This window comes from Centroberyx gerrardi, chromosome 10 (assembly GCF_048128805.1).
Source record: "Centroberyx gerrardi isolate f3 chromosome 10, fCenGer3.hap1.cur.20231027, whole genome shotgun sequence".
In the NCBI taxonomy this organism is placed as follows: Eukaryota; Metazoa; Chordata; class Actinopteri; order Beryciformes; family Berycidae; genus Centroberyx; species Centroberyx gerrardi.
In genome coordinates this window covers 28,091,724-28,107,603 of record NC_136006.1, presented here as the reverse complement: position 1 = coordinate 28,107,603, position 15,880 = coordinate 28,091,724, and the positions used below count along the sequence as shown (strand labels likewise).

Genomic DNA, 15,880 nt, shown 5'->3' with positions numbered 1-15,880 from the left:
TGATGGAGCGTTCGGCCGATCAAACCAGACACAACACTCACACTAAGCCGCTGAAAAAATGCCTTCGCGTCCCGGAATTATTCGCCGAATACTTAAAAATCAAACACCAGAAAGTATTTTCCCAGCAGCCGAGGCCAAACTAACAGAGGCTCGTTCTCCTGCGGTGGGAGCAGGAGCAGACGTGGGGGAGTGGAGGAGGCTGCAGTTCACATCAGGAAATGATGTGATGAATAGTCTCCACATTCTAGTGACAAGCTAGTGAGCTGTGAGTTTCCTCGGAGCTGGCATGGGCTTTCTGAGGTAATTACAGCAGATTAAAAGATTTGACTCTTGATGGTAGCTCTCCCATGAACGGAGACTAGATAAGATTGGTCGCACGTGAGCGTGAGCGCTTAAAGTTATTGGACCCAGGCTGATTAATAGTTACATTAAACTCATAATTGCAACATCTGAATTTTTAGATCGATTTGAATTGCAAATCAAATGACTAACGCACTACATGCTACAGATATAAGGATAACAACACCCTTCTGATGGAGCTGTACTTTCAGCAGCCTGCTGCGAGACACATCTATCAAGGAAAACAAGCTCCGGCATTGACTGAATCTATTATAAGATAATTATCATTTCCCCGTCTTATTTTTGCAAACATTTTGATGTCAAAACTAGTGAATAATAACAAGAGTCATCTTATACCAGAGGGATGTGTTCCTCTCAGTCCAATGAGGCAATATTGGAGCCCACCTGCTGCTTTTCTAACTCACTGTTTAGCATTTGAAAAGGTAACGCGAGCGTTCTTACTGGCCGAGGAGCCTCCGCAGGTCGTGTTCTCGTCGCTGAAGTCGCCGCAGTCGTTGTCGCCGTCACAGGCCCAGTGGTCCGGGATGCAGCGGCCGCTGGAGCACTGGAACTGGGTGTTGGAGCAGGAGTGGACGCAGCCCACCTCGTCGCTGCCGTCGCCGCAGTCGTCATCTGCACACACAAATATCATGGTTGAGAAACTGAATGGTGGAAATATCATCATAGACGTACTCTGTGTGTGATTTGTCTGCAAAATAAGTTTGCTGGGTCTTTACCTGAATCACAGTGCCACTTCACACTGATGCAGCGTCCATTGGAGCAGCTGAACTGGGTGAGGGGCTCACAGGTTGGGAAGGCTGAAAAAGTTTGCATAAACGTCAACGGCAATTCAAATCAAACTTAAAAAGTAAGCTGTCTTCATTTGTCGTCAATTGTCCATTGACGTTTTTGAATGAATTCCCTGATGTGACACTGTGTCAATTTGAATCCTCCAGTCCAGATTGAGAAAACCGTATTCATGTCCACAATACAAGAAATGATCAACAAAGTAAATTGCAATTTAGGTCATGCAATGCACATCATAATGTACAAAGCATGGCTTTTCAAAGATTTTACCAATCATGATCTGTCAATGTTCTCAATTCACTCTAATGAACATTACACCTCTGTGACATTACGCTTAGTCATTGCATCAAAGCCAGCAACACACATGTGGCTTTACAAAGTGAAAACCAAAATACACAGGCCCTATATCACTTCAGTGTGTGTCTGCCATTGTGCTGAGCTGTAATCTAATGAATGGAACTTAATCAGAAACTGAAGCCAACGATATTGTAATTGACAATCATAATCAGGGAATGCACTTTTAATTTGGAGAGAGTTTCATTTCCAAGAGGCCATCTCTGAAACAAGCAGCAGCAGGATTCTTATTAGTTGTCTTCATGTCTGTTCATTTCTTTTCAGTGTGATGCCGTCAGAGGTTAAATTCATCTTCTCAGTTAATAATGTGTTCCTCACTAGCACAGTATTCATTAGGAACTTGGTTTGTATAGCACTTTTTGAACCATTACAAAGTGTTTTACAGACAATAATGAAAAAATAAATAAATAAAAGCCAATGAAATAAACAATACACATGGGTTTCAATGGGTTTGTTTCTGCAGTCTGGGAGCAACAGGTTTGTAAGAAGAAAGATAATATGATGCCGCTGTTGGTGGCGGTTTATGAAAACTCTTCTCTGGTTACTAGCATTGTCAAGAGAATTGAAATTACTGAAAATACTGCAACAGCCATATCGGTTTGAAACATAAATGTTGCTACAGTGACAAATGTTATTTACAGCCACGGTGAGATGGGAGGAGTGGAGTGACCCCCTTTGCCCATACATACACAGTGTAGTCACTCTGCTCTAACATATAATACATAATGGCATTCACTCTCATTCATAAATACGATAGTCACTCCCAAAATCTGACAGTGTGTGCTTAGCCATTTTGTTGCAACCAGCTAGAATTATGATCTGCAATCTGAATCCTACTCATTGTGTCAAATCATTAGATATGCTTGTCAGATTTGCTGTTGTAGTCGGCCCTCTATGGAAGATGTGAAATCTGAAATTGCCCCTTTTGGATAATGCCTTACAGTGTATTTTAAAAGGAGCTTTGTGCTGGCTTGTCCTGTTTATAACAGGGCGTGCCACTTTTCAAGTCTCCCCTTATGATCAATGCCTCCAATCACAGGATTAGACATAACAAATTTCCAATTTAGTCTGATCCAATTGGAACTACATGTAACAAGTTTCGCTCTCAGAACCAAAAAAAACAACAACAACAACTGATCACCACATTAAGGCAGGGAGGGCGAGAAGAATGATGCATCTGTAGATGTTTTTCTTAGGGGTTAATCTGAATAATGTAATTGACTGAACGCCTGGCTGCCTAAACACTTTAATCAATGGCAGCGGCAGCCGGGCCTACTGACACAACACAAACTATGTGCCTGTTGGCAGTTTATCGCCTTAGCCTAGCGGGTTGAGGAAAATCCCAAAACAAGCCCTTGGGTTGACATACAGTCGCCGCGCAGTGACAGTCGCCATGCGAGCCGCTGAAAACAAATTACCACCTCCGCAGTCAGCCAACATCTGCCCAGATCCACCACCGCGGTCAAGGAGACTCCATGAACTAAACTGGCCCGCTTGCACTGATGGAGAAATTATGGCATCGATATTCCCTATAAATGCTGTAGCAGGCAAAGGAATGTAGAGTCCACTGCACTCTGCGGACTTCTGATTGGCAGCATTGGCATTTACATTCCCATCACATACCATCCCAGCTTTCGATTTGGGCACATACATTTTTCAAATATTCTCACTGGATGCCTGGAGCTTTATTGACTTCAGTTTGAAATGCGAGTCTACATTCGAATTGATTTGTTGGGATCCCCGCTGCTCGGGACACCTTAGGCACTAGGGGGAAGACATATTGTATCTTTATCAGACAAGTGTCTTCCAGATTCCCCCTCAAATGTGTTACGTCTCACTGACAGCGAACGTCTGGTTGGAATTTAACATTCATTAAAAATGAAGCACCGGCATCCATAAATAATGGAGGTTTCAAGTAAACAGAGAGCCTGGCTAAAAATGAAGCACCGGCATCCATAAATAATGGCAGCTTCAAGTAAACAGAGAGCCCAATATGAGACACTGTATGACAACTACTAAACTACTGACAAACAAAATCCAAATTAGCATCAATCTCCAAGGCGGCCACCACTGAGCTTCAGGTGTTCCAAAACCCACAGTAGCTCCGGTGGAGCTAAGTGAGCTGCCAGAGCAGCACTGTGGAGCTCCTACAGAGAAGTAATGCCTGAGGAAGCCCAGACAACAGTATGGGAGAGAATATGTTTTGCTGCGCAGCTTGATTATGATTGAATGAAGCCGAGCATGAACTTTAATTACTGCTTACACCCTGGCTGTTTGTGGCTGCGTATTGAAGCGGCTTAGGACACACAAAGGGTGGCTGAGGCGACGCAGCACAGTGCAGCGTTTGGCAAACATCACACACTGCAATGTGGCTGATTTAATACAAATCGTGATTAAAAGGGGGGGGGGGGGATCTTAAAACCTTTACCCCCATCGTTTAAATGCATTCTGGTAATTCATCTACTTCACATCACTGAAAACATATTTTTACAGCCCTAACCTCTCTTAAACCTTGCATAAAAAGAGGTTAAATAACGAGCTCGGGCCATCATGGGCAGCCATGTATTTTTCACATTCGTTTTTCTCTTCCAAGATTAATCCAGGACACGGACAATAACTTTGACTCATTGAAGCTGATGGATTGTATAATACCGCTGAGACCGAGGCGGGATTGAAGAACAGTGAACTATAACAGTGCGCAACTTACTTGGCACCACCCTTCTAAGCTGATGCCATCAGTGAGTGCATGTTTAGTTCCTGGTCCAAAGAACACAGCATCAATAATTCAACTCCTAAAACTCTCTCAGCTGAACAAAGTAATGCATGTGAAAGAGACAAGCGAAATATTCAAGAAGTCGCTAAAATGATAAATAGCTGCCAGTGGCATTCTTTTTTTTTTCAAATTTCAGAACTACTGCATGCTTGACAAGTAGTGCATCAACCACTGAGGGTATATTGAAGTTTATCTTAAGGCTATCGTGTACCAGTAGTTTCATTCCTACCAAAAAAATATATTTTATGGTATCTGTAAAAGTGCTAAAATTTTATCTTACCCCACAATCCTTTAAAATGTACCAGAAGTTGTTTTGATTTTATGCTGTCATTTTGTCACAGCAGCTGCCTACTTTTTTCAAAATAGTGTGTATTTTACTTTGGAGTGAAACATTTGCCATATCAGTGTATATATTATAGGTGGAAATGTGCAGTGTGCATGCACAATGAGCACAATGAGCTAATAGTGCCATGAAGTATATTAGTATTTCCATTGGCTTAGTCAGCATGGGCTATCTCCTGTGGTGTGCTACAAGGACATAATGTGCATTTTTTTTAGCATAATATTATCATTCACATTGGGAGTTTCTGTTCCAAAACAGAAAGTGAGTTCTGAAAGCCAGAAATCTCAGCACCTGGCCAAGAAATTGTTGAGTCATTGGTACTGATCAACAACCCTATCAACCTCCCACACATATAATATGGTCATTTTGTGCTGTGGGACGGTAAAATCCTTACTTACTGGATATTTAAGTATGCACTGCACTGATTAGATGTGACATTCTTGTCTGTGAGAGGTAAACTACCCATGATTTTGCTTGAGATGGCCTTAAATGTCAGTTTATATTACAGCTTTGCCTTACAGAACACCTAAAACTAGAGCCTGAACGATCTGATGACTGGCACAGACAGCCGCGCGAGACTCACCGCATGACGCCATCTCGTCGGACATGTCCCCGCAGTCGTCGTCCCGGTCGCAGCTCCAGGCCCGGGGTATGCAGCGTCCGTTCTGGCAGGAGAACTGGCTCGCCTGGCAGGGCCGGGCTGAAACGGTCGAAAAAGGAGCGTACGTCAAGGCGGGACGTGCAGCAACACCTCCCTAACGATCACTACATCACCGGGGATGTCAATGTCTGCCCGGCGCGAACTCTTAGGTTATCACTCAATCACGGCGCGCGGCGCGGAAAGGTCTGAAGGCCGTGGGAGATTTGCAGCCGCTTGACTGGGCCTCAGTTACGCGTCCGCGCGGCCGTGGCGGACACGCATGGACGCGAGTGATCTCTCGGTGGCGTGTAATATGCATGTCAATCTGACGACAAGGCAACATTTATCATCCTCTGGCTAATGCCCATTGATTGAACCTCTAAGGCTAAAAGCTCCTGAGAGGCACCGCTGCCAACATGCTACAGTAACACTGGGAGGCCGGGGGAGGGGGGGGGGCAACGTGATATACTGTAAGTGATTCTGACACAGTTGCCCCTTGTAGGCGCTAAACCTCTTTGATGCTAGGGAGCGCTTTCACACGATGAGATTGATCGCACTGTACCGAAGCTGCTCCGGAGCCGCAAGACATAACGGGGGATGACAGCCTGATAACACAGGACACCTCTGTTTAAGGCTTTGATCTGTCAAACCCATCCGAAGTTGGATCATTTTCACAAAAGACGATACAAGCGGAAATGTTTTATAGCTTATTGTGTAGAGGCCTGAGCTATTTCGTCTTCCATTCCAAAGGCCTACATACAGTAAGCATGATGGAAATGTACTGCTAACTCAATTACAGCTAGATCCTAAGCTACATCAGTCACCAGAACAGTCATTGCTGCTGAAACTACAATATGTGATCATGTATCAACATGCAATTATATAATCATGAGGTCTATCTTAAGGTGAAAGCTGCTCTAGGTACTGTACACTGATCAAGAATCAATGTGTAAACTAGGGCTGAACTATATTGACAAAAAATCCAACTGCGATTATTTGACAAGTTTTTCTTGTCATACATTTTTTTAGAACTTTCAAATTGTTTAAAGAAAAGTGATTTTGTTTAAAAAAAAAAAAAAAAAAGTCAGTGTGCGGGATTTACTGAGTTTGAGTACCATGAAATGTTTTCACCAATATTGCACTTGATTCATGGACCAAAGATTACCTGGAACTCTAAAACACCTAGAAAATCGAAAATTGCAGACGTTCATATTGCGATTTCGATTTTTTTTTTCCAATTAATTGTTCAGCTCTAGTGTAAACAGTGTCAATGAATCCAAATGACAGATTTGCCAAGATTGATGGAATTAAGGAGAATTATCTTCTGTGCTCAAATCAGGCATGTGATTGGCAAAGGACAGGCTCTGTTAAACAGATCAGTGCATGTATTCAGAAGTTACAGGACTGATGGCTGTCTATAGGAGACTTTTTAAATGACTATATTCAGTTTAACTCAAAGATAATATATGATAGGCTGCACCACTGCAAATTATTTAGCTAAAGCTAATATTTAGTTACAGTTAATCAAACAACAATAGATAGCTACAGATTCCTTCACTCTCCTTGCCCTGCTAGGTAGCAATAGTTACACTAGGCTATAGTAATTTCAGTTACAACGATGGCTCATGTGAAAATTACAATATTTCCGTCTGTTTACTAGTTAAATTCACCTGAACATGTTGCTTTATCATTCACATTGGGCTGAAAATAAGACAGAATGTCTAGATGATTCTTTCTCGACAGTTTCACAACACCTGTCAACAACCTGTCAGCTCCGCGGCTCAAATTGAACTGTCTGTACCTGTCATTTGATTGTGTGTTTGTTTAACGTGGCCCAGCTTCCCGGTTGGGTGAAGTTTTCCGTTTCTAAGCACTGTGATTGGCCCGAAGGTCCAAACACTGCCCAGCCGGCAAACTATGGTGTTAAAACGAAATGAACCAGTTGTTTAAACGCTCTGTTTACTTTTTCAGAACTGGAACGCGCGTTCCTTCGTCAAATTCACTCTCGGAAAGCTGTTCTGATGCTTTTTTCCTCTGTGAAAAGATACAGGGCTAGTCAAAAAATATTCCCAACCAGTCCAAAGTTAGAGTGGCCCGATGTCCCGATGGCCAGTCCATCCCTGAATGCAGGTGCGTGTGCCCCCCGCCCTCGGATTTGCTGAAAACTCCAGATGCGCTATATTCTCTAAAATGATTAAATATCAATAATAAATGGCTTACACATTTCTTGATTAGGCTAAATGATATCTTAGTGCCATGAAGAGGGATGAAATGGGGGGTGGCAGTTTTACAAAGGGGATGGTTTTTGACAATTGTTATTTCAAGGAGGATGACATCCCCTCGCATCCCCCCTCAAATCGACTACTGAGTATGACCCATGACAAGAACTTGTTGTTGTATCACACACCCACAGTGAAATGAAGAAACTTCAGTTTTTATATCTGTTCCAAAATGTCACTCCATGAGCAGTCCGTATATTATTTTATTAGAACGCTATGTAATATTTTCCATAAATGCCACCTGTAATGCCTACATTCAAATAAAAATAAGTAACGTGAAGGTCTGGGTCATTAGAGCAGTGAGTGTGGGTGGCGGTAATGCACCTTTTAAATTGTTTATCAACCGCCGTTAAACAAAACTGAAGAAGAAGAAAAAGAGCAGTGAGTGTGCACTCGGCTACTCTCGTCTGTTTTCCAGGCGTGCAGGTCGTCATCTCAAACGAGCCTACTGACGCACGAGCGCGACTGGGGTACGCAGGTGTGGAATTGGGCATGTTGAGCTCGAGCTGAATGCAAACAAACATCCTCGTGGATACTTGGAAAGGAAAAAAAATCTTCACGCACTTCAGCCTATAGATGTCCTCAAATCCTCTCCATTTCACTCGGGCAGCTCATACCCCCACCCCCACCCCCACCCCCACCCCACCCCCACCCACCCCAATTTCTTTTTTTTTTCAGGTCGGAAAATCCGGAATTCCAGATGAATCCGGAAAAATCACATCCCTGTCAAATGCTACAGTCATAAAATGATTGAACTGCAGCCGAAGCTGCACTGTATCTGCAGGCAAATATAAAGCTGGCACAGCACATACCTGAGCATGTAACGTTGGCCTCGTCCTCATTGTTACCACAGTCATTTGTTCCATCGCAAAGCCATCTTTTGGGAATGCAGCGATTGTTGTTGCACTTGAACTGGTCAATGGGGCAGCTATGGTTGTCTGGGGGGAAAAAAAGAACAAAAAATCTGTTGTAACCTTGCAGTTCTTCCATGGTGCATGAATAAAAAAACACAAAGGAATGAAACAATTCGGCTACACTTGGAGAATATTTCACAAAGCTTTCGTATTAAAAAAACAATGTGTTTTGGCTGCAGTAGCCTTCGTCAGGGCAACTGAAGCTTTGTCAGTTGTTCTCCAAGATGAGCTGAATTTTTTTCATTCCTTAAGGGAAAAAAGAAAGTCTCTCATGTTCACAGATTGTCCTTAGCGGGATTTCATCTCTGCTGAGTCCACAGCTCAACTAATCTCGCATTGACAGACCGCCAAGCCTTATTAGGAACCATAAAGGGGAATAACATTTAGAGGGGCATCTCACCCATAATTATCCTTGCTGCTTTGTCCTTAACTTGGTTGTAATGAATTCTCTCATGAAGATTTCACAGTGGTCTTAAGTATATTTGACATTTGGTTTTAGTGCCGTGTTTTGATTTGAATTGCTATAAAGCCCATTTTCACTCTTCTGAGAATATAAAACAACTTAATAACTTGGGAACTGTATTTTTCCAACAGTATGCTTCACTGGAACTTTGAGCCCACGCTCATTTTCTTCTGCATCATGTCATTTAACTTCGACACAACAACATTTCATCCGGTTGACAACACTCAGAGGACAATTCAAATTCATTAACTCTCAATAACTCACAGAGCAAATTAATTTGTGCAACTCTCAATGTAGTTGGTATACTGTATGATTATGTGCAGAATAAATTAAATATCTCCCAATGCCAAACACCAACAAATCATGTACAGGAGACTGGTTTTGCAGCCAATCATCCTGCAGCTTGTCACAATCACCTTTTCCATCATTTTCAACTCAATTTCTAGAATTGAATTGAAGACCAATATGAAATCACAGGTTGGGAGTGGGCTACTCTCTGGTTTATGGCTGTGGGAGAATAATAATAAGATAATTCTAACAAACACAGACCAAATTGCTGCAGGGCATTTGGAATATCGTTCATTTCAAAGCTGAAATTCCCTTTATACAGCTGGCATTCACATCCTCCCCTTTTTATAGTCAAATGTTGCTCTGATAAAATCCGAAGAAGCAGTCATAGCCAATAAAACAAACCTAGTTAGAGGATCGTTAAAGTATATGATATCTCAGCAGAGCAGATAATTGATTTTTCAATTCTGATAATTTTGGCAGAGGATCACATTATAGTATTTTTCTTCCTGAAAAATGAGTCAGCATCCAAGCGTCTAACATAGTGTTTATCTTATCGATTCGTTCGAGGGCAAAATCGCTTCAAACAGAGGAAAAGGGGAGAGGGTGGGGGAGGAGGGACATTGTTCACCCCTGCTCTAACACTGACATTTAGGCACATAAAAGTTGATGGCGAGAGAGAATCAACCTTATAAAGCGTGTGCGTATTAGCCTGGTGTGTGTTTGCAAGCAATTTTAAGATACGCACAGCAGCTGTGGGCCTCCTCGTCACTTCCATCCAGGCAATCATCGTCGCCGTCACACTTCCACGAGGCCCGTATGCAGCGGTGATTATGGCACTGGAACTCATCGCTTCTGCACCGCTGCGGCTCCAAGCCTCCAGTGGAGACTTCTGGCAAGAAAACAGAGGTGAGACAAACAAACAACAGAACAAAGTATGCTCACACTTTCTGTGAAGTACGTGTTTAAGCGGAGCTATAATGCACAAAAAGATGTTTTTAATGTCTTATGACATTGTCTATAAGAATGTATTGTGATTTGTAAGTGGTTATGAAACTTATTTGTAATGTTTTAGAAGTACTTGTTGATAATGGCTTATAGAATATGGTTCTAATGTATTACAGCAACCCCTACAGGAATTATTGCACCGTAATTTAAGTGTATTATACAACTTTATGACTGACTATTCATGTGTTTAGAGCCCTGTGTAAGGACTGGTGACCTGTCCAGGGGGTTTTCCTGCCTTTCACCCAATGCATGCTGGGATAGGCTCCAGCCCCCCCACGGCCCTGAATAGGACTAAATGAAATAAATGCTTGCTCTTAGTGTATTATACAGCTTATAAACCAGTTTTTGTCTGCTTTAAGTAAGATGATCCATTCAAAGAATTTCCCAATCTAGATGTTGTAATAAACATTTTCTATAAGCCATTATAAACAAACTTGTACATCACTATAGGTGTTTATAGATAGTGTCATAAGACTATAAGATTATAATTGTGCTTATAATGTGCTATAAACACGTATTTCATAGAAAGTGTTACCAAAATATTGGTACAAAGGTCACGGTTTCTTGTTTCCAGCAAGTCCTGGATGATCTCCTGTCTGTATCTGCTTCCTTATTTGCAGATTTGCAAGCAAATAGAAAAGATTACGATGTGATCTTTGGCCCGTAGGATGAATTCGGGATTACGGCATACTGGGACAAGATGCTCTTGAGCACCTCGCCTCTGTTTGATTCATTCTGTCCTCCTACCTGCACAGGTGACATTGTTCTTCTCCAGAAGCTGGTTGTCAGCGCAGGCACACACTCTGCCTCCTGGGATGGCGAGGCAGAGGGTACCGCAGCCCCCATAATTCACCCTGCATGCGTTGTCACCTGGAGACACAGAGCCCAAATAAGGTGTCTTGCTCACTTTAAGCCACATTTTCTACAGCCCACCTCCACGGCCGCGGGTTTCCGCTTGTTGTTTTGGTCTACTCCTCCTGTGAGCGGTGAGCTGCAAGCGGTTCAAGGGTCAGTCGGAATTCAGCAAAAATATAATATCTCCTTGATACCAAAACTCATTCCCTGCCTCAGAGAGAGGTGCCAGGTGCACGCCACGCCATCTATAACCACGCGTCAAATGAATTATTGGGAACATTGTTGGGGAGAGACATTTGACATTTTTATCCTTCTTGGAGGAATAATTTGTCTTTCCGGACAAAGCCGACCCACTCTCCAGGGGAAAAAACACTGTCACATATAAAGTTAAGGCATGAGGCAGCCTTTGTCACTTTCATTTAACGTAGAGCCCCAAAGCAGCGCCTGAGCCAATGAGATAAAGCCTTCGGTTTTGCGAGAGCCAATCAGTAATACTCCGAGGACCGGACAGCCAATTAATCTATTCAGTGACATGAACGCTGGAGGAACGGCCGGCAAATATTCCCCGCCACATGCTGTGAACTAGGCTGCGTGCACGGCAGCCGGTGATTCGTCTGCATCACACGCTGCTCGGGCCCGGCCGCTTTCCCCGCTCGTAATCCGCGGCGACGAAGCTCCGGTACGCGGCAAAAAAAACGTCTCGATAATGAAGCGAGCACATGCACAGCCACGGATGAGTCCAAAACACCACTTCATTTGGTAGTGTAAAACGCAATTTGCCCTGTGTTTAGCGAGAGTGGATGACAATAATCATCAACCTTTGTGATTCGAGTGTGTGTGTGTCTACGCACTGCATTTACCTGCCTATTACGGGATAACAAGAGCGGCGCCTGCTGCGAGGCCCGTGCGGTTCTCCACCGTCAACCATGCAAATCCTGCACTTCTGCTATCCGTTCGTCTATTCGGCTTTCTAACAGCGTGGATCCATCATCATTTGCCACAGAACTGTGTAAACGCCTCCCACCCCCCAACCCCAAACCCCCACCCCCCACCCCGTCTCTCTAATTTAATAGAGTGGAGCCAAGTGCTTGTAAAGTCACTGTCATCGCTCATCAACGTGCCGGTTTACACCATGGAATTTGACACCGACAGACGTATACAGAAAATCCGGCCGCGTATGTGTCATTTGAAGTGCTCTCCGGCAAAGTAAGGTGTATAGGGGATGTGAATGTGCGGGCGGCGAACGGTACGGGAGCGGTTCTATTTTCGGGAAAAAAAAACAAACACTTTCTCTGAGAGCGGGGGGCCACGCTTCAGTGGAGTAAATGGAGGGAGAGCGGCCCGACCTTGCTGACTCTGGGCGTCGTAGACGCGCAGGCCGAACAGCGGCGGCCGCTCGCTCCGCAGCAGGGTGACGTCGCCGGAGGACAGGTCCAGCTGGAAGACCGAGGCGTTCATGTACTCCGTCCAGAAGATGGAGTTGCGGTAGTGGGAGATCCCGAACGGATGGTTCAGCTCTTTGCCGTTGTACACCACCTGCAGCGAAAAGGAAGCGAGCATAATACAGTGTCATCAAGAGATCTGGAGAGCTACACGCAAGGCGGCGTCAAGAAAAAAAACAACATTCAATTGTTCAATCTCAAACAAGGATCTAGCTATTTGAATATGGGCTTAGCTATTATTTGATCACACTATATTATAAATGTGATTCAATTTCTTTGCACAAATATCTTCACACGCAATATTGTTTGCGCACGGTAATGTTTGCTAGAATCCAGACGTTGATTAAATAGCGTTTGCAAATAATTCTTAATTCAACAAGCATTTTAATATGCTTACAGGCCAAGATTGGTGGAGTTTACTGCTTCAGGACAGTTCAGATACCCTGGAATAGGCTGTCAATCACAGAAAAATACTAAAATAAATACTATAAAAATATTGAAAGTACTATAATAAATTGATTTTCAAAAGTCAGCTGCCCAGTCCAACCATAGTCCTCTACTGTTGTGCCTTGCTCAAATTTCATTCACTTTCCCTCAGATTGCTCAGATATTTTTCCTTCTGGTCCAGTATTCAAACCAGCAATCCCACTAACTCACTAACCCCGGGTCTACTACAGTGACAGCTAACACGATTCCTGCAGATGAATTCACTCAGTTAGATCAGCTACTTTAAACTCACCATTCTTCCGGTGCCGTTGAGGTGGATCTTCTCGATGTGGTCGTAGTACGCGTCGCACCAGTACATGGTGCTGCTGCCGTGGTCCAGCGTCAGGCCGTTGGGCCACAGCATGTTGGAGGTGACGAAGATGCGCCGGTTGGACCCGTCCATCCAGGCCGTCTCTATCCGCCCGATGCTGTCGTTCACCTCATCCTCCTCCCAGTCTGTCCAGTACATCCAGCTATCATACATAGACACACACACACAGGGATGGGACAATAACAGATATTACTATATATCGCTGTATAAAACAGTAGCGGTTATTTTTATTACCATGACGACTGTGATAACCGCGACTCGTGCCTGTCATCACTGATGTTTTATTATCAACAAATTGTTATATTCATGTTGCTGACTAAGTTAAAGTGGATGCAGGCCAGTTGAACTTTATTTGATTTTAGATTCTGTTATTGGGAATTTTTTTTGTGATGTTTTAAACAATTCTTACCGTTTTTATAGCTAAACCAGCATTTTATAATTTAGTTTTTTAAGAAAAAAAAGTCAAATCTCTTGTAATTGATATGATAAATTAGTTTTTTAAGTAAATTGAAGCATACTACAATAGGCTAATGTTTTTAAAGTTTTCATCTTTTTAATAATTATTGAGATAATATTGTGTATTGAGATCATTTTAACCGTACTATGAAATTTTCATATTGCCACAGGCTTAGACACATATGCATGTGCAAACACACACACACACACACACACAGTAATTATTGCACCAATAAACATAAATTACTTAATAGATATAAACTGGAACCTAGATTTCTCATATGTAAAACCACATAACATCCTGCCAGTCAAAAGGGAGAACTTCATGACCTAGGAAGGTATTCAGGCTTGTCAAGTCCCACAAAGTGCTGCCTGACTGCACATCAGCGCAAAAATTACGAGTCTCCAATTCCCCACCAAAAAAAACACGTTTTCGCTCCGTCTCGTGTCTCGTGTGCACCGAGACTGCAACTCTCAGCGGGGCTGTGGTATTTGAAAAGTGATTGGGTCAACGCTTTGACGTGATCTGTTCTCTAGTAACCGCGCTCAGGGGATTTTCTCTGTTTGAGTGTTGCTGACTGAGCCACGTGGCCCCCTGTTTCTCATCAATGATAGAAGCTCGGCTAAGGGAACATGAAACAGAATGGGATATGGGGTGAATGAAGCCCCCTCTGTCTCCAAGTCATCTTTACGACCCTATGAATTATTCAGCGCTGCTCCGCACCGGCACAACGTCAACACCGTGCACCAGCACTGTCACCATAACCGAAAATTCAATACTACTTCAATATCATTGTGAAAGACTGAATTTCATATTGAATTTTATAAGCGTTCGATACTGTGTCAGTCAATAATGTGTTCTGCGAGCTGAAATTCCACTTCGGCATCACCTGTACATGTGGACTGAAATACTTAAAAGAAGAAGAAGGAGGTTTGGTATTATAGGATTGAGATTTATAGTCTGGCTTTTGAAAGTGAACTGGACTGCAGCAGTCAGCAAACAACAGCTGAAAAAATGTGTCAAACAGTCCACCAACTATTTCCATACCCAACCGACATAAAACCCCTGAGCAAAAGTTGCTACAAAGCATGGAAACACACTGCTGGATGTTTTTTCTCATTTACTGTGGTACCGTAGTAGCATTGCATTTTTAGATATTAAACTTAGTGTTGGTATTGAAGTCAAAATTCTATCGTATCGTGACACTCCCATACACACACCTTCAGGACTGACCAAAGCCGAGCACAGCGCCACTCAAGTCAAAGCGGTATTTGTGTGCAGATGTTTGTGTGAATACCTTTATGAGACTCTAAGAGGCCCTAATGCGGCAAAGATAGAGAGGTGCGACTGAGTTAAGTCGACATTGGTAATCCTTATCGTGTCAACACAGACCGGAGGTGACAAACCGAGCGGAAAATATGGTGGGGAGAACGTAGTCGGGGAAATCAGCTGGAGAGATGCATCCATTTCACCTGAAGAGACCCTTCCAGCAGAGCCGATAGAGATCAAAGGGGTGTCTGGTGCAGGCGGAACGCTCCCTCGGAAGCCCAAAACCCGCTTTTCTAATCATGTGTGCTGTCAGTGGGAGGGTCGGAGTAAAAGTGATTAATCCTTTGATACAAAAGGAAATGATATCCTCCCCCCAACAATACTGTTGGCAAGTTATCACAGGGCAGAGTGTCTTAATGAAATGCTGTATAAAGGCCGGCGTGCGATTTCCAGTCTCACGTTTACACTGTAGATGAAAGTTTTGTTTTCTTATATGTGACACAGATCTGATGTTTTCCAGTGTGAGGAGCAAAAAGCTGCATGGAGTCATATTTTTTCAATTCTGATCTGGACCAAATGGATATGTGCTACAAAATTGGATCCTGAGGCATGCGACCTACATGTGACTTGTATTTGAACGCTCAAATCAGAATTTGCCAGCGTAAGTAAATCTTACGTCAATCACAATTGTCAGAATTCCGGTGCTACGGCGGCTCGGCCGAGCGGCGTTAGCATGGAGGACAATGAGACACAACAATGGAAAGAAAGTCAAATAGAGACTTGAGTGGTATGTGGGAGACGCCTCAATTCAATCAAATCTGGAAGGCGTATA

General features: G+C 43.3%; 1 protein-coding gene across 1 annotated transcript in view; it reads right to left on the bottom strand.

The window, feature by feature from the left end:
• Positions 1-15,880, bottom strand: part of lrp1bb (low density lipoprotein receptor-related protein 1Bb) — a 252,324-nt gene that overhangs the window by 112,359 nt on the left and 124,085 nt on the right. Inside the window, exons 15-22 of the mRNA XM_078285934.1 lie at positions 13,245-13,464; positions 12,410-12,599; positions 10,956-11,078; positions 9,949-10,092; positions 8,348-8,473; positions 5,200-5,316; positions 1,077-1,157; positions 802-972 (exon numbers count right to left, since the gene is read on the bottom strand). Of these exons, the coding sequence (XP_078142060.1) occupies positions 802-972; positions 1,077-1,157; positions 5,200-5,316; positions 8,348-8,473; positions 9,949-10,092; positions 10,956-11,078; positions 12,410-12,599; positions 13,245-13,464 (1,172 nt within the window). The remainder of the gene's footprint in view (positions 1-801; positions 973-1,076; positions 1,158-5,199; positions 5,317-8,347; positions 8,474-9,948; positions 10,093-10,955; positions 11,079-12,409; positions 12,600-13,244; positions 13,465-15,880) is intronic.